Here is a 19,737-nt window from a genome sequence, read left to right on the forward strand (position 1 = left end):
TGCAGCTAAGATGTGGCCAACTAATCTGAGTTCATACAATTGCTTGTTGGTGGACGTTCAATCACCTCTTTTTTTGGAAAAAATGGGCTGTTTCCTTTGGAATATAGGTTCATTTGCCTCTCTGTGTCACTCAGAGTAATATATCTATTAAACACGGTAATAACATCTGGCATTTGTGAGGTGTTTAGGATTTTCAAAGCACGTTGGTATCAGCAATCACATTCTATCTCATAACTACTCAGAGTAGAGGTATCGGGGGTGGGGAGTGGGGGGGATACACACACCTGCCTCAGAAACTCCAGAATAGCAGCAGTTTGAGAAGTTACAATGGAAAACCAGGGGCCATAATAACACATCAAACTGCACCTGCACACAGAATTAAAGAAAAAAAAACTGCTTTGTCCCAGCCCTGATGGAGGAGTCAAACCTTGGGTAGTCACATCTCATACCACATGACCTGCCTCGCTGATTTGTCTAAGGATGGACACGGGACCCCAGGGCAAAGTGCTGCCTGAGAGAGGCAATGATGAGTTGGGCCACTAGAATCTTGTGTCCTGGGGATTTACAGTGACATTTGGAAACAACCAGCCAGTCCAGTGTTTCTCCAGTTTCGGTGATATGTAATCCACCTTCATGATTTTGCTATTTCATCATACCTTGAACATTTATGTACTAGTTTTCTTCAAATCAACTCACTTTCACTAGATAGTTCTTCCAACATAAACAATAAAGAGTCATCATTCATAATAAAAATGTTCACTCTGTGCCTTCTAGAAACTATACATTCTATCAGAGATATGTTTGGAAAACACTAAGAGAATTGGGATAAGGAAAGAAAAGGAAAGTGATGCAGAGAAAAGCTGATCCCCTGGGGAGAAGGTGAGTGTCATTAATGGCACCACAATGCGACCCCTGAGCAAGGATTTTAACTAGAATGCCCTGCCACCACCAGGTTGATTTCTAGAATATTCCATCTCTTTTATAACCACTTCATAATAAGGTCTCTGCCTCTACTCCTATATCACCCATCACACTGGGCCTGGTTTGACTGAATCCCTGTTTCCTGGAACCAAAAGAGCACAGTTTACACATGTAACCAAGGTTTGAGGTGTGTGCCATCAGGGAGACCATTCAGTGCTCTCAGATCAAGTTCAGGGTTCTCAATAAGAGGCTAAGGAATGCTGTAATCCCTCCCATGTAAGATACAAAGCATTGTATACCCAGTGTACTGTAACCACATGGAAAGACTACGTTCCTCCAATCCCTCAAAGCAGTGGCAGGAGGCTTCTCAAAGGCACGCAGCTGCCGAGACCTGATGGGCACCAGCAACACAGTCTCCAGGGTCAGGCACCTTCACTGAAGGAGGAAAGGCTTCAGCATCACTAAGGAAATGGCCTTCCAGAAAGGCAGGCTGAGCAGGAGGGTCTTGGAGTCTAGGAAGAACACTCAGTGGGGTTTGGAACCCACAGAGAACTATCTTAACCCTAAGTCCCTGGACAGTGGAAACAGTGACAGACTTTATGGACTCCAAAATCACTGCAGAAGGTGACTACAGCCATGAAATTAAAAGACAACTTGCTCCTTGGAATAAAAGTTATGACCAACCTAGACAGCATATTAAAAAGGAGAGACATTACTTTGCCAACAAATGTCCGTCTAGTCAAGGCTATGGGTTTTCCAGTAGTCAAGTATGGATGTGAGAGTTGGACTATAAAGAAATCTGAGCGCAGAAGAATTGATGCTTTTGAACTGTGGTGTTGGAGAAGACTCTTGAGGGTCCCTTGGACTGCAAGGAGATCCAACCAGTCCATCCTAAAGGAAATCAGTCCTGAATATTCATTGGAAGGATTGATGCTGAAGCTGAAACTCCAATACTTTGGCCACCTGATGCGAAGAACTGACTCCTTGGAAAAGACCCTGCTGCTGGGAAAGATTGAAGGCAGGAGGAGAAGGGGACGACAGAGGATGAGACAACTCGATGGCATCACCGACTCAATGGACACATGAGTTTGAGTAAACTCCAGGAGCTGGCGATGGACAGGGAGGCCTGACATGCTGCAATCCATGGGGTCACAAAGAGTCAGACGTGACTGAGTGACTGAACTGAACTGAAGCCCCTGGAGTCTTGCCCCTTTATTAAATGATTCTGACTCATATAATCACAAGAGACTAACTTCTCCGTTAACACCTCTAAGAGATGAGTTTCCTGGGTCCCTCCTCCTTTAGTACTTGCAACAGGCAGGTTGATTAAATAACAAGCTTGCTTAGAATCAGAATCACAGAATAGCAAGCCTGTACGGGCCTTAGCAATTAGGATCTTAGTCTGAAGAAAGAAGTAAAAATGTTAGTCACTCAGTTGTGTCCTACTCTTTGTGACCCCAAGGACTGTAGCCCACCAGGCTTCTCTGTCCGTAGAATTTTCCAGGCAAGGACATGAGTGGGTTGCCATTGCCTTCTCCAGGGGATCTTTCCAACCCAGGAAATGAACTGAGGACTCCTGCATTGCAGACAGATTCTTTACTGTCTGAGCCACTAGGGAAGCTCGGGGTTCTAGGCTGTGTGCGTGCTAAGCCACGTCAGTCAGGGCAACTCTTTGAGACCCTATTGACTGAAGCCCTTCAGGCTCCTCTGTCCATGGGATTTCCCAGGCAAGAATATTGGGGTGGGTTGCCATGCCCTCCTCCAGGGGATCTTCCCAGGCCAGGGGTTGAACCTGTGTCTCCTGCATTGACATGTAGGTTCTTTACCACTATCACCACCTGGGAAGCCCAGATTTTAGTCTATGGGTGTCAAAACCAGGGGAAAGGCAATAAGTTTAAGGTCACACCCAAAATTTTTAACAAAGAGCTCTCCTGACACCCAGGTGGTTTATAACATGGTCCCAGCCTCCAGGAAATGTGCAGTCACTTGGAAAGACAAAACATGGTCTAACATGGAAGTAAACTCACAAAGAAACATGAGACATGCCATTGTGGCTAAAAAGTGATGTTTCTGACTCTTGGGGTGGGAGAGGGGTGCGGCTTTGAGGATTCCAAAATGCTGGGAATGGCAAGCTGCTCTTTAGGGCAGCACAGGGTAGCGGGCCTGTGGACCTGGGGCTGGATGGAAGCACTCCGGGGGCTGGTGAAGTCCTCCTCCTTTCTGTGGGATTGCAGTGCCTCCTTCCATCTGTGAAGATCTCCCTTCCTTGATGTCACCCATAGCAGCCATCTCTGGAGGTGGCTGGTTTGCTAGGGATGCCTTAATAAAGCACCAAAAACTAAGTGGCTTGGACTCAGAAGTGGGTTGTCCCACAACTCTGAGATCAAGGAGTTGGCAGGCTTGCTTCCTTTTGAGCTCAGTGAAAAGAAAGTGAAAGTCACTTAGTAGTGTCTGACTCTTTGCGATCCTGTGGACTATACAGTCCATAGAATTCTCCAGGCCAGAATACTGGAGTGGGTAGCCATTCCCTTCTCCAGGGGATCTTCCCAACTCAGGGATTGAACTCAGGTCTCCCGGATTGCAAGCAGATTCTTTACCAGCTGAACCACCAGGGAAGCCCAAGAATACTGCAGTGGGTAGCCTATCCCTTCTCCAGGGGATGTCCTAAACCAGAAATCAAACTGGGGTCTCCTGCAGCTCACTGAGGAAGGATTTTATTCCAGTCCTCTCCTTTTGCTTCCATTAGCTTAGTGGAAACACTTGTGACTCCGTGGCTTGTAGAAGCATCACCTTGATCTCTGTCTTCATCTTCACCTGGCATTCTCCCCGTGTGTGTGTGTGTACCTGTATCCGTATTTCCCTTTTTAATACAGACACCAATCACATGGGAGTAGCATCCACCATACTGACTTCATCTTCACTAATTATATCTGCCAAGACCCTGTTTCCAAATCAGGTCACATTTTGAGGTACTGAGGGTTAGGATTTCAACATAAGAATGGGGATGCTTACTTTAGCCTATGGGCCTCCCAAGTGGTGTTAGTGGTAAAGAACCCCATCTGCCAATGCAGGAGATGCAAGAGACATGGGTTTAATCCCTGGGTTGGGAAGATCCCCTGGAGAAGGAAATGGCAACCCACTCCACTATTCTTGCCTGGAAAATCCCATGGACAGAAGAGCCTGGTGGGCCACAGTGCATGGGGTCTCAAGTGTCGGGCATGACTGAGCGCATACAGCAATTGCATACAGCAATTCAGCACAGGACAGGAGTTATCCGTGGGAGGGGGTGGTGAGGTGCTCTCACCACGCGTCTTCTTTACACTTTCTCTTTACTGTCCGAGGTGAAGGGAACTAAGATTTGGAGGGACTTCTTGACTCCGGGCACAGGGCTTTGCAGGGTGGCCTCAGTCATGTCCCAGTAAAGCACTGCAGGAGGTGGGGAGGGGCGCATACCTGACCTCGCCCAGACAAGAGGTCTCTTGGTAGGAGTCGGGCAGTATCTCTTCTCTTTCCCCTCTCACCACCAGTCTTTCTTATCAATGGCGGCTGCAGGGGAGGGAGGGAAGTGTGCCTCATCTCAGAAGAGAACCAGGAAACAAAGTAACTAAGCTCAGTGAGTAAGGGACTTCCAGTATACAGAGGGGAGAAAGCTCTGAGAGCCATGAAATCTCTGCAGAATAGGGATCTCTGAGAATATGTATACAGATCTTTACAGGTTTGATAAAAGTCCCCTAACAGGAACAGGAGACTATTATATTTAGTGGTATTTTGAAAAGTCCTGGAGAGTTTGCGCTGACCCTGGTGGTGACCTAATCCAGACCTCTGCCATAGTGAGCGTGTAAATGTACTGCTGCCCGCTCCCTGGTGAGAGGTGAGAATCTCGACTCTCATTCAGCCCCTTCACCGTACATAAAAGGATGACAAGTGACAGTAAGCAAAGATTCTAGGAGGACTCAGACACACCTTTCCCAATAGCTAAACCAGTATTCTTTTCAGTAAAATCACTGCCATGATTTTCTATTTCTACAACCTGAGTGCAGCCACTAAATGATTGTCTTCGTCCTATGTCTTCCTATATGGCATCACTTTTTCAGTGTGGCCTGAGAGGAGCGAAACTTGAGCCAAGATTTATAAAGAGGAGGAACTCAATTGGATTGAATGAAGGATTTTCACATAGATGTCTAAGCATGGGATGGGCTTTGAGGTGAGCTTCTGGGCTCACTTCTGAGGGGACGAAGCAGAAAATGCACAGTGAGGTGGCAGTAACTTTGACTTGTGGGGAGAGTTGAACTAAATCGCTCTAAGGTCCTGTTCAAGCTTGAGGTTTTTCTAAGATCCCATCCCACTGGTTCTGATCATGGAAAGAGTCAAGAGCATGGGCCTGTTTATGAAACTCAAAAGAGGAAAGAGCATGACCATATGAGTCTGGGGTTATTTTGTGTAGAATGAACAGCTTCTGTACCCCTGAACTGAGCTGCATTCCAGGGGTGGCCTGTGTCCCTCCTTTTTTCTTGGGGGTTCACACACAGCATTTGTTGAGAGTGGGACTACACCTCATCGCCCTCTGTTCCTACCTGGAGCTCCCTCTCTTTTAGTCTCATGGGGAAATTCATCATTTTCCCAACATACCAGTCTTCAGTGTCCTTGTAAGCAGGGTTACAGTCTCTGCTTAACTTGTGTTATTTTCTTCTTCTACTTTCCCTCACCCTGGGAACTCTTTAAAGACCATGCATTCACGAATTTTCTCAGCCTGGAAAACCATGAGCATCTGTAGAGTTTTCTTGAATGGCAGACTGAAAGAGTGAGTATGTGATTAAGGGTTCCAGCTGGTTTCATAGCTCTTCTGGCACCCAGATTATATGAGGCAGTTCTATTAGTGCAGTCTAGCGAAGAGCCACAAGGTGGCAGGGTAGACCAAGCCGTGAAGGGCACAGGTGCCCTCCACTGTTTCCGGGGAAAGACTGTAAATGAGTATCTCAGTGGCAAGTCATGTCCACCTCTCTTCGACCCCATGGACTGTAGCCTGCCAGGTTCCTGTGTCCATGGAATTTTTCAGGCAGGAATACTGGAGTGGGTTGCCATTTCCTACTCCAGGGGGTATTCCCAGAGATCAAAAGATCTTCCCAGAGACAACCATGTCTCCTGGATCTCCTGCTTTGGCAGGAGGATTCTTTACCACTGTGCTACCTGGGAAGCCCCCACGATGTACATGAGTCTGTGCAGTTTTTTTCTAATTGGCCTCCTACGCTTTGTGCTTCTTCCTTTTCTATGACCCTCCTTCCTCAGCAAAGTTATCCAACAGAAATGGCTAGTGGCCTATGGGATGTGACTTGAGGTCCTTTGGCCCTCAAATCTCTCCTTCAGAGACCTGCTTGGGAGTGTAAATTTCCACTCAGAAAGTCATTCCTTTGAGTTTAGCTTTTGCAGCTCTTCTTGGAAAGGAGGGGGGGGGGGTCAAAGGAGATGACACTAGTAAGAATACTAACTTTAGAGATCACCAGGAGGTTTCATTTCCACGAGCTCACTTAATCTTCAATGCCATCTTGCCAGTCAAGAAAGAATCCATTTGGCAGATGAAGAATCTGAGGCTCAGAAAGGAGAACACATGAAGGTTAAGTGCTGGGCCGGGAGTGGAAACTTTGCCTTCCAACCTGCGGTCGGAGGCTGCTCACGTAGACAGTATCTTTGTGTGCTGGGTGATGAGGTAAAAATAAATTCTGCGTCATCGCGCTATCTTCATGTGCAAGGCTTCTCTGACTGTACATCACAGGCTAGGAGAGAGTTCAGGATCTCAGAACTAGAATTCTCTTCCATGTAAAATCACAATCTTTTAAGGAAGATGGAGAGGAAATGGAGAGGCATGGCATAGAACATGGCATGACATGACAACAGCAGGCTCATGTCAGAATGTGGCCCTGAACTTCGGGGGCCTGGTATCAGGTGTGGCCTGGCTGCCTAGCTGCTCCCTTTCCATGCCAAGGACCTGGTGAGGGACCCTAAATTGTGCCCTCCTAGTCATATTCAGTGACCCTGGGTAGGTGTGTGTGGGGGGGGTGGTGTGGCATCAGCCAATCCCTGCTGACGTGGACTTCACACAGTGCTGTCCCAGGCAAACAGCTCTGACCTTTACTCAAGGTCTTTGCTCTTGGTCAGGAAGCTTCTTCTGGTCCTCAGGTTCTGGTTCTAAATGAAAAGACAGTCCAGGATGGTCTCCCAAGCCACTTCAAGAAACCATGACTCTGACTTTTCCAGCCTATGTAACTGGGAGATGGGAGACAGTGATGGGTAATTTCTCTCGCTGGGGGCATGCTAGGACTAGAATTTCAGGCATCCAGACCCCAGAGTTCTAATTGCTGGAGGCTGGCCCCTTCTCATCTGTTGTTCCCAGTGTGTTCTGCATCCAGGAGACCAACACTTACACACCCAGGATTTGGGCTTCCCTGGTCAAGCCTTCTGTTACTGTCACAGTTCAAGAGGGGCTTACAAAAACTCTACTTAACAGTTGCCGTGGGGCTTAAAGTTCCTACATAATTACAATTCATAACTGCTAAGGCATAATCTTTCTTTTAAAAATAACTTATTGCTGTGTGTTTAATTTTGAAATTAATACAAGTGAAGTGCATAAAAATTTGGAAAACAGTGATGACAATAATAGTGATACTAAATAACATTTAATGAATAGTCACAATGTTCTAGGATCATTAAAAATTTATTTTTTTTTTTACTTTTAAATAATTATAGATTCATGATAAAGAATCTGTCTGCAATTTGGAAAACCTGGGTTTGATCCCTGGGTTGGGAAGATCCCCTGGAGAAGGGAATGGCTACCCACTCCAGTATTCTTGCCTGGAGAACTCCATGGAGAGAGGAGCCTGGTGGGTCCACAGTCCATGGGGTCTCAGAGTCGGACATAACTGAGTGACTTTCACTTTCACTTCTGAGTCGGACATAACTGAGTGACTTTCACTTTCACTTCTAGGATCTTAAAAAAATTTTTTTTTTACTTTTAAATAATTATAGATTCATAGGAAGTCACAAAAGTCGTACATAGAGGGCCTGTGTACCCTTCTCCCAGATTCCCCCAGTGGTAAAGTATTATGTAACTATAAAGGTGTTAGTCTCTCAGTTGTGTTGTGACCGAAGGGTGTAGCCCACCAGCCTCCTCTGTCCATGGAATTCTCTGGGCAAGAATACTGGAGTGGGTAGCCATTCCCTTCTCCAGGGGATCTTCCTGACCCAGGGACTGAATCTGGGTCTCCTGAATTGCAGGCAGATTCTTTACTGTCTGAGCCACCAGGCACAATATCAAAGTCAGGACGGTGACTCAGACGGTGTAACCATAGATCTTATTCATATTTTGCCAGTTTTACACGAATTGGTGCATGCACATGTGTGTGTATGTGTGTGTGTGGATAGCCATGTGCAATTTTATCTCCTGTATAGATTTATGGCCACCACAATCAGTATACACAACTGTGCTATCACCACAAAACTCCCTCGTGCTACACCTTCAGTTATCCTCTTTTTCTCTTCATCCCTAATCCCTGACAACTACTAATCTGTTCTCCATCTGTATAAATTCATCATTTTCAGAATGTTTCATAAATGGAACATACTAATAGCAATATAATATAGTGAAATGATAATAATAAATACCATTTGTGGAGCATTCACTATGTGCCAGGGGCATTCACTACGTGCTTTTAGCTTTGTATAAGTATGAACTCATTGATCCTCTCAATACCATTGCAAAATCTCCAGTACTATCCCTACTCTATGGACATGGAGACAGATAATCATCCAATTTTATGCTGCCAGTAACAGGCAGAACTGGAGCTAAATACAGATAATGGCTCTAGAATTTGAGGTTTTAACTGTAATATTACACCATCTCTCAAAATATATTCAATACAAAATTTAAAAGCCTAAATACAGAAAAGTACAATAAAGAAAGGGCAACAGCAGCCTCAGAAAATGTCAAAGGTTTGGTACCATTACAGACTGCATTCTCTCAGAACAATGCAATTAAGTTAAAAATCAATAACAAAATGAAAACCGGAAAAATCCCATTCATCTGTAAATTAAAAAAAAAAAAAAATCAACAAAACCCTAAAACAATTCATGGGTCAGAGAAGAAGAGAAGGAGCTTATTCTAGCAAGAGAGCCACATGTTCATGGATAGAATGTCATTGCAGTGAAGGTACGATTGTTTCAAGACCACAAAGCCACCTCTGTGCTGCCTCAGACTGAATCTAGAAGGGCAGGGACTGTGTTTTGTTCATCCCAATAGCCTCAGAGCTTCACTCTGCATTGTCAGGGAGTCAATCAATAACTGTCTATTTGTGGATTTAAAAATAGATCTCAGTACCTATAGTTCCTTGAATCCATAAGACAAAGCTGGAGGAAGCTACGGGACTACCAGAAGCAAAAGTACGGGGAAACACAGATGGGTCGGTAGGAACAATAACATTAAGGACCAGACATCTGCATTAGGGTTGGAGAGAGCACTTTGCTTTTCATGGTTCCTCTCAACACCAAAATCTCATCAGTGAACAGAGCTGGGGAGGTGGGCACTTCTGAGATTTGGAAATAGAAGATACTCAAGAATGAAAGTGATCCATCTGAGGTTATCACCAATTTGAGATAAGTATCCAGGTCTCTGTCTCCCCATAGAAAGGTTTATGCCAAGAGCAGACCCTTCACATTGCTGGAGACTATTTGCCTGAACTTTCGAGAATCCCGAAGTCGAAAACTCAAGAAATGTATACAAAGGCTTGCTGCCTTTTACTGGAATCACAGATTGCCGAAGCGTGACCTCATATCACAAATTAACCACTTTTTTTCAGCTTTTGATAGTCTATTTTTACACAGAGGCAGTATCGTAATGACGTCACAAGGTATGGTGTGGGCAGCAGCATGTGTGAGGCTCAAGGGGATGCTGCAGCTGAGGGGTTGATGGCTGGAGCCAGATGGGGTGTCTGAACACAGGCTCGGGAATAAGACTCTATGCTTTGTAAGTCATTATATACCAGACTAGAAATATATCGGTGCTATACAACACTTAAAATCGTTACACTCCCTTTTTAATTCAAACACATTTTATGGTCAAATAAAGTAAAATTTTTACCAATAATAACGACAAAATAGTGAAGGGCAGGGATAGGTAGGGAGAAGAGAATGTAGAACTTCGGCCTATTCTTTAATATATTGTTGTATTGCTTGACATTTTATAGTGAGTTTATTACTTTTAATAAATCTGGACCTAGGGACAAGCTTCTTTAAGATAAAAGCTTCTTTAAGATAAAATGTACATATTGGTAAGCCAGATTGTTTGGGTCCAAATCTTGGAACTGTCACTGATTAACCAAGTGCATGCGTGCAAGCTCAGTTGCTACTGTCGTGTCCAACTCTTTGTGAGCCTATGGAGTATAGCCCACCAGGCTCCTCTGCCCATGGGATTCTCCAAGCAAGAATACTGAAGTGGGTTGTCATATCCTCCTCCAGGGGATCTTCCTCCTAGAGAGGAACCTAGAGATCGAACCTGAGTCTCCTGCATCTCCTGCATTCCAGGCTGATTCTTTACAGCTGAGCCATTGGGGAAGACCAACAATTAAGTGACTGCCAATAAATAACTTAGACTTTTGATGCTTCAATTTCCTCATATGTAATATGGGGATAATAATTATATTATCAACCTCATAGAATTCTTGTGTGTTTAAATTAATTAACATATGTAAAGTACTAAGAAAAACTCATGATGCAAAGTAAGCACTCTGTCACTATTAACTTTTACTATAATTAAGGCTAATCAGGATTTTCCTTTCAACTAGATTTTAAGGTGAAGAAATAATCTGTTTTTTTTCTTGTTTCATTGTTTCCTTAGCTGTTTCCTGATGTCTCAGGTTTGTGACTTCTGCTGTTTCTTACATCATGTAAAGTCTCTTGGAAGAAAAACTTGGACTCCCATATGGAAACTGAAGCTACCCATGAGTTTGGTGGTGTACTCTGACCAGTTTACATCAATAGGTCCCCTTGGACATTGAAGCCATTCTGGATTGAAGCTTAGAGTTCCCTCGCCCTCTTGGTCTTGATTTAATTGTGCAGAGAGCAACACGGATTAAATAATTATAATGAATTTTGCAACTTTGGCTACTTTATCATCACAGAACTTACTCTCTAGTATAAATTATTTTTCAGATTCTTTTTTTCCCATCCTTACTGGAATCAGTTCACATTAAGATTTTCCTGTCCTCCTATGCATGATGCGTGCTCAATTATGTCTGATTCTTTGCGACCCCCAAAACTGTAATCTGCCAGGCTCCTCTGTCCATGGGATTTCCCCAGCAAGATACTGGAGTGAGTTGCCATTTCCTTCTCCAGGGGATCTTCCTGATCCAGGAATCAAATCCAAATCAAATCTCCTGAGACTCCTGCACGTGCATTTTTACCATTGAGCCACCTGGGAAGCTTCCCTGTCCTTCTATATTATCTTTTAAAAACTAAGTAGGGGACATTTCTCTCCTGACATGGCCCACATTCTGTCTGTGGAGTGTGTTTCTTTCTAAATAAATCCACTTCTTACCTATCGCTTTGTCTCTCACTGAATTTTTTCTGTGATGAGACATAAAGAACCTGAGCTTCATAAAGTCCTGAGACCACACACTCCAACACCACACAAAAATAAGCTCACAATGGATTAAAGACCCAAATGTAAGGCCAAGCACTGTAAAACTCTTAGAAGAAAATAGAGGCCGAACACTCTGACATAAGTCGCAGTAAGACTTTTCAATCCACCTCCTCGAGTAATGAAAAAAAAAAAAATACAATGGGCCCTAATTAAACTTAAAATCTATCGCACAGCAAAGGAAACCATAAACAAAATGAAAACACAACCCTCCAGAATAGAAGATATTTGCAAATGAAATAACTAACAAGGGATTAATCTCCAAAATATACAAACAGCTCATGCAGCTCAATTAAAAAAAACAAACCCAATCAAAAAATGTTCAGAAGATCTAAATAGATATTTCTCCAAAAATGACATATGATGTTTAAAAAGTACAACATCACTAATTATTAGGAAAATGCAAATCAGAACTATAATAAGGTATCACTGCACACTGATCAGAATGGCCATCATCAAAAACTCTACAAACAATAAATTTGTTTGTAGACCAAGTCTGGAGTTCAACACTGAAAGCTTTTCCTTCTGGAGAGAAGGAAACCCTCCTACACTGTTGGTGGGAATATAAGCTAATACAGCCGCAGTGGAGAACAATATAGAGGTCCCTTAAAAAACTAAAAATAGAGTTGCCATATGATCCAGCAATCCCACTCCTAGGCATATATCTGAAGAAAGCCATAATTTGCAAAGATACATGCACACCAATATTTTCCAAAGCACAATTTACAATAACCAAGACATGGAAATAGTCTAGATGTGCATCAGTGGCAGAGGAATGAATAAAGAAGATGTGGTACATATATACAATGAAATACTATTCAGCCATAAGAAAGAATGAAATTTTGCCATTTATAGCAACATGGATGGACTTAAAGATTGTCATACTGAATGAAGTAAGTCATACAGAGAAAGAGAAATATCATGATATTGCTTATATGCAGAATCTAAAAAAAGGTACAAATGAACTTATCTACAAAACAGAAATAGAGTTACAGATGTAAAAAATAACCTTATGAACCCCGTAAGTCTCAATAGTGGGTTCACATCAGTAACGGCAATCTTCGGAAATGCTACTAAAAGAGATATTTCTTTCTAAATCTATTGTCAACTTTATTAGTTATGTTATGTTAATAAGGAAGTACAAGCTCCCCTCCCCCCAAAGATCCTGATATGTTTCATGCTATTCAGTATGAACATGTAAAAAATAGAAAAAAAAAAAGATCATTTTTCCCCCTCTGGAAGTTACAGTTGGAATAAAACTGAAGTCAAAGTGAAAAAAAGAAAATAAACTTATGATTAACAGTGGATAAAGCAGGAGGGATAAGTTGGAAGATTGAGATTGACATGTACATACCACTATGTATAAAATAGACAACTAGTGAGAATCTATGGTGTAGCACAGGGAACTCTACTCAATACTCTGTAATGGCCTAGATGGGAAAATGAATCTAAAAGAGAGTGGATGTATGTATATGTATATGTATATGTATATGTATATGTATAACAGATTCACTTTGCTGTACATCTGAAACTAACATAACATTGTAGATCAACTCTACTCCAATAAACATTTTTTTAAAAATAATGCCACCGTGCAGAGTGAAACTGCCAGTGTGTGATGTGGCCACAGCTACATTAGTGATCTCTTACACTGCGGCTCCAGGAGCAACCCAGGGCTCTTTACAGACAAGTGAGGTTGTAATTGTGAGGTGTAATTTGGTTGTATCACAAGCATTTCTCCTTGAGAGAAAACAGGACTGTGGTACAGGAGGAAGACTTATATTGGTCTCTGCTTAGAGTCCTCCCACTCAAATTAAGACTCATTCTAGGCCTAAGGGGATTGCATCATTTGAGTAAAAGCAAGCAGGTAAACCCTGACAATCCTGCCCTCTTTTGGTTTTTTTCTTCATTGTCATTTGTTCTGAGAACAATGACACAGTATTTTCAAGAGAGTAGCTCCTGGCACATGGCTCTGGGCTGGGCCATGAGCTCCTCAAGTCATTCAGGGCCCAGGACTCCCAGGAACCCCCAGCCTGCCTGGCTGCTAACCCGACCGCTAAGAGCACCTCCTTCGAGGAGTGAGCCGCCCAGTCCTGAGCCCAGGAATTTCCTTGGCCAGATCATTTCCATTTCTGGGCAGAAGCAGTTTTAATTCAGCGTCACGAGATTTCAGGGAAGAGATGAGGCGCTCAATGAGGAAATCAGATATTTAAAAATAAAGAGTAGGCCTCCCCACACCCCGCCAAAAATTAAATAAATAAAGGGCCCCGCTAGTGCTCTCAGTCACGGTCTCTGAGTCAGAGTTTTGTGTTTCTGAGGTCTTCAGCACACAGCTGGTAGAGGGCACGACCCCCTCTGAGAGGCGTTCCAGTGGTGATTCCCATGACCCACCTGAGGTGAACAGCACTCAGGGCAAAGACCAAGTCTGGAGTTCAACGCTGAAAGCTTTCCTTCTGGCTCCTTTTGGTTCTGCAAGCTCTTCACTCTGTGATCCAATTTCCTAACTGAAGAACCGAAAGGTGACTACAGCCAGTGTACATGTGTGCTAAGTTGCTTCAGTTGTGTCTGACTCTTTGTGACCCCATGGACTATAGCCCACCAGGGCCCGCTGTCCATGGGATTCTCCAGGCAAGAATCCTGGAGTGGGTTGCCATGCCCTCCTCCAAGGGACCTTCCTGACCCAGGGATCGAATCTGCATCTCTTATGTCTCCTGTATTGACAGGTGGGTTCTTTACCACTAGTTCCACCTGGGAAGGCCAGACTATTGCTGGAAGAGCCCCTCTATCACAGCCTCCCCTGTGTGGGTGAGAAGACTGAACGCCACCGTAGGAAATGACAGAGTCTAAGGCCATGTAGACCTTGGGGCAGAGCTGGAGTCAGCCGCCAGGTCACCTTGTCTTTTTCCTGCTGAGGCTGCCTCTCTCCAGCAACTGTGCCTTCGTTTGGATTATGCAAATGTGGGGCCAGGTTCCCTGCTAGTCTCAAAGGTATTTAAATTGGGCATCAGGGAGCTGTGGGTACCCTAATGCCTGCCTCTTTCAGCACCAGTGGAGGCAGCAGTAGCCGTCAGCACAGAACCACGTTGCTCCCCCAGCAGCTACCTGGGATTAGGAACCAAATACGAGCTCAACAAGTCTATGAATTTCTGAATCTAAAATGTTATCACCATACTTCTCACAGCATGTGAAGTTATATTCTGTCTCACCAACTCTGGTGAGACTCTCAGCCCTGGTCTGTGAGCTCCCCAAGCAAAGGGACCACATGTCACCTCTTTCTCAATGTGTCACTTCCCTAATGTGTCAGGAGTGCAGTAGTACTGCAATAAAGACTCTGATGCTGAGAAAGATTGAAGGCAGGAGGTAAAGGGGGCAACAGAGGATCAGATGGTTGGATCGCATCACCGATTCAATGGACATGAGTTTGAGCAAACTTTGGGAGACAGTGAAGGACAGGGAAGCCTGGCATGCTGCAGTTCATGAGGTCACAGAGTCATACATGACTTAGTGACTGAACAACAACAAAATGAACATATGGGTTTGGGTTTGGTGGAGCTGAATCTGGCTCATGGATGGGCCACTTGGAGGTGTATAAAGCCCAGCCTTCTGATCTGGGTGAAGCAGGGGGTAATCCCTGCCTTGGCCAGAGCATAGGTCAAGCAGCTAGTGCTTGGCACATGGTAAATGATGGTTCCAGCACATCAGGGGTGTGGGTGCCATAGGCTCTGCATTTCCCACTCTTTCATTTCTCCGTGGTCCCCTAGGGTATCCCAGTCACCATAGTACATGAAGTGCAGAATGCCTGGAAGACTGGTAGGGGTGAAACAGAAACACCGAATCGTCCTTGCCTCCTGGAGACCTGGGAAGCCTGGGTGAGTGTGGTCTGGGGCTCAGCCCTTTACCCTGCTCACTGCCCTTGCATCACTGCCCAGCCCTGAATCCCCAGCCTAGCTCAGGGCCCTGGGACTCCCCTTTGGGACTTCCCTCTTACCCAGCCCTGGCCTCAGCTGCCATGGCAACAGGTACCAGGGTGATGAAGGAGGTTGCTGGGTCCTGTTTCCTTCTGGTCCTGACAAGGAAGATTTTCAGACCTCAGAGATTGCACTGCTCTGCACCTACCTGGCCATTTTCTGAGTTCTCGCTCAGGTTGAGCTCAAACTCCCAGCCCTGCCAACAGACCATGTGTACCAGCCTGACCACTTGTGAGTGGAAGAAAGTCTTCTATGAGAAGATGGAGGTGGCCAAGCCAGCCGACAGCTGGGAGCTCATCATAGACCCCAACCTCAAGCCCAATGAGCTGGCCCCTGGCTGGAAGCAGTATCTGGAACAGCATGCCTCAGGCAGGTAAGAGGTGGGGTGTGACGGGCTGTGGGGAGCCCTGTGGCACAGCCCTGGGGGCACCTTCCAAGAGACCCAGGCAGAGATGCGTGGAGCCCCATTGTAGGGTCAACTCAGGTTAGAGGTTAGAGGCCAGAGAAGGAACTGCTAGGTGGGTCCAACCAACTTTGATTCTAATCCCAGCTATGCCACTGACTCCCTGAGTGCTCCTAGCAAGTTGTATTCTGTCTCTAGTTCTGCATTTTCCATAGTAAAGAGCAGAGGAGGCCAAGTGGTCCATTGGGGAAAGCCTTAGCTCTCTCTGGTCCTAGGTCTGTGCAGTCAAGTCAATGACATCAGATTTGAATACAAAAACATTTATTGTTCACCTGCTAATTTCCAGAAACTGGCTTTGAAGCTAACAACTGTGAATTTGGGCAAATCCTTTTCCCTGTGTAGTTTCCATTTTCACATTTGCAAAACCAGAGAGTGGGCCTGAGGTAATCAATCAAATCTCTTCCAGCTCTTTTACCTATGGGTCTGTGACAGAAAGATCTTTGGGCAGGAGTTCAGTGGGTCCCCAGGGCACCACATCACATACGGTATAGGAGCTCCATGTCTTTCAAACAGCAAGCGGTCCTTGGGTCAAGAGGACACATCCATCTGAGGTCTACTTGCCTCTCCCTCTTCTGGGTCATGGTTGGGGTTGGGATCAAGAGAATGCCCTGCCCAACCTGCTTCAAGCTCATCTCCAGGGTTGATGTGGGACTCTTCCCTGGGTCCACTGAATTAAGGGCAGATGGTAACCCTAGGCTCCTGAGGAGGCCAGTAGGTGTCTGTGTCCTGAGGGTGTAAACACACAGAACCGGGACACACAGACTGGGCTGTTCACACATGCTTGCTTGCCTGTGAAGTTCCTTGTGGTGCTGGGGGTGGGAAAGAAGGAGGCAGGCTGTGGGTGGGGAGCTTGCACTTGTACTCCTTCCCCCAAACCTGCAAATGTTAGCGTGAACCTGACTGTAGGACAAAAGACAGAGAGGCAGGGGTTGATTGGCTCATTTCAACTTAAACCCACGCAAGACACATCTGATGGGCACCTATTATGGGCTGGGCCCCAGCTCTGTCTCTGACTAGCTGTGTGTGTGCAGAGGGCTCTCTTTCCATGAAATGAAAGGCTGACTAGATGATCCTAAGTTTCCCTTTTTCTGGCTCCAATGCTTTGAGATATAAGACCTGAGGTCTGGTTTGAGGGAGGGGAAAGAGGAAAGATCTCCAGATTGGCTTGATTTTAAAAGGTGCAGAAGAAGGAGACTGACAATGTGAAGCTCTGAGTTGGCAAGTGGGAGGGGTGGAAGGGCTGGAAACTCAGGTGCAGGGGCCCAGCAAATTGGAGGCTGAGCCCCACAGGCTTGTGGCTCCTCTCACCTTAGGGATCAGCTGGTCCTACTTCTGGCTCCCAGCTGGCCTCAGGCGGGGCTGGAGAAGCATCACCCTTGTGCATATTCTGCACAGAGGCTCACCCTACCTATAAGTGTTGGGACTCAGTAACCCTGCTGCACCGCAGCTCTGGCCGAGCACAGGGAGGCAGGATGGAGGGGCACACTCCCTGTTGGCTCACGACCAGTGAGGACGCTCTGGCCTGCCAACCCGGCCTCAGGCTGCCCTGGATCCTGTGCTGCGCTTGTGCTGTCTGTGGGCCCTGGGGTTTGGGGCCAGGCTTGGCCTCATCTCCATTACACAGCCTGGGCTGTGTGGTGCTTGGCATCACAGTAGGTGATGTGCAGGACCTGTTGGACTGAATTGAGTTCTTCATCAGAGGTCCTTCAGGGCCAATTACAGGGGTCTTGGAGAGGGTCAGCAGTGAGGGCAGACAACTCAGTGGACCCAAGACTGCCGTAAAGCCTCAGGAACAGGACCCTGGAAGAGCTTTATCTCAGGGATGGAAGGAATTGCCATTGGCAGTATTGAGTTCTCTGTCATTGAAGATGTGCAAGCACTGGGGAGAGCTGAGATGAAGCCTAAGCCATATGAGTCCCAGGCCACTTCTCTTGTATTTATTGAGGTTGAAACCCAAAGGGGCCTGGTTAGACAAAGCAGCCAGTGTGTATATAAATGTGATGTGTATATGTGTGTGGAGGGCCTGTGTGTACATAAATGTGCGAGTGTGTATATGTGTGCGGAGGGGTATGCAAACCAAGATGCACCTTCCTAACCTCAGCTGCAACCCTGGATTGGGATCTAAGGATGATCTGTCAAGGGATAGGACAGTGCGCTTTGTGAAGGTGCATGGACAAAACTCTATAGTCTTCCCCCTGCTGGCCCACCTCACCCATCTGCCTGCCTGTCCCGTGAATTCTCTGTGTTCTGTGTTTGAGACAGCTAGAGGCAAGTCTTTGCCCCAGAGCAGACAGGATGCATGAGTGAGATGTGTGATCATCACCTTTATCAGAGTCATGAGAGGTCTGAGCAGGAGGATTCTTATTGGACACAATTATCCTGCATTTCACAGATGAGAAATAAGGTCCAAACTGGCAGGAGTGACCCTGGGCAGCATCCAGACCCATGTCTGGCCAAGGGAGGGTACACAGGAGGTAGGCTGGAGAGCAATGCTGGAAGCCAGATGGCTCCAGTGTCTGGCTTATGAGGATGCTGTCCTAGGCCCAGGGGAGTTCTCCAAGAGGAGGCGGAGACGCCGGCTCAGGCACTAATGTACCCAGGGGGCAGTAAACACTCCACCTTGACTTCCGGGCACAGGCGCCCAGGGCCCTTCCTTCCCAGGCTCCTCCAGGAGGGCTGGCTGGAAGGAAGGCCCGCCTTGACCATCCCTGTCTCTCTACCCCGCAGGTTCCACTGCACCTGGTGCTGGCACACCTGGCAGTCAGCCAACGTGGTCATCCTCTTCCACATGTACCTGGACCGCACCCAGCGGGCCGGCTCGGTGCGCATGCGTGTCTTCAAGCAGCTGTGCTACGAGTGTGGCACGGCGCGGCTGGACGAGTCGAGCATGCTGGAGGAGAACATCGAGAGCCTGGTGGACAACCTCATCACCAGCCTGCGCGAGCAGTGCTACGACGAGGACGGCGGCCAGTACCGCATCCACGTGGCCAGCCGCCCAGACAGCGGGCCGCACCGCAGCGAGTTCTGCGAGGCCTGCCAGGAGGGCATCGTGCACTGGAAGCCCAGCGAGAAGCTGCTGGAGGAGGAGGCGACCTTCTCTGGTGCCTCTAAGTCAAGGGCCCGGGAGGGATCCGGCTACAACTTCTTCTCCCTTCGCTGGTGCCTCTTCTGGGCCTCCCTCTGTTTGCTCATTGTCTACCTGCAGTTCTCCTTCCGGAGATCGACCTTCCTTTAGTGCAGCTGGTTGAGGGTCGGGGAGGGCTCGTGGGAGTGAGAGCTGGGAGGCAGGGGGTGCAGTTCTGGTCCTGCTTCTGCTACAGATTCAGTTTATCATGCTGGACAGCCCAGTTACCTCTCTGGACTTCAGTTTATTACCCTGCAGAATGAAAGTTCCTCCAGGAGGTATTTAATAATCCTTCCATTAAAACTCACAGTGATGGGGGCATGGGGAGAAGGGTCTAAGGTAGATTTAGAACTCTCACGGTCTGGTGTTAGTACTTAATCTCACTGGGGGCAGCCCCTCCTTCCACCTCCATCTCCACCCCTTCTGACACTTCATTTCCATATCCCATATCCCCTTAGGACCCCTTAGGTCCAGTCTTGTCCCTGCCTGATTCTCAAGTTCATCTTCAGTTGCTTCTGAGCATCCCACCATGTTCCCTTTGGGGCAGGCTGTGGCTCCAGCCGAGGCATCTTCAGTC

The 19,737-nt window shown here is 46.4% G+C and overlaps 1 protein-coding gene across 1 annotated transcript; it reads left to right on the top strand.

The window, feature by feature from the left end:
• Positions 1 to 15,782: 15,782 nt before the first annotated feature.
• On the top strand, positions 15,783 to 19,271 carry RTP2 (receptor transporter protein 2). The gene is made up of 2 exons (XM_065943436.1): positions 15,783 to 15,946; positions 18,764 to 19,271. The coding sequence occupies exons 1-2, from the start codon at positions 15,783 to 15,785 to the stop codon at positions 19,269 to 19,271; spliced, it is 672 nt and encodes a 223-aa protein (XP_065799508.1).
• Positions 19,272 to 19,737: the final 466 nt, after the last annotated feature.

The sequence above is a fragment of the Muntiacus reevesi genome, chromosome 8, assembly GCF_963930625.1.
Source record: "Muntiacus reevesi chromosome 8, mMunRee1.1, whole genome shotgun sequence".
In the NCBI taxonomy this organism is placed as follows: Eukaryota; Metazoa; Chordata; class Mammalia; order Artiodactyla; family Cervidae; genus Muntiacus; species Muntiacus reevesi.

Coding starts and splice junctions, on each gene's coding strand:
- RTP2 (XM_065943436.1), top strand. CDS start 15,783: ATGTGTACCAGCCTGACCACTTGTGAGTGGAAGAAAGTCTTCTATGAG. Junction 15,947..18,763: donor GAACAGCATGCCTCAGGCAG/GTAAGAGGTGGG, acceptor TCTACCCCGCAG/GTTCCACTGCACCTGGTGCT.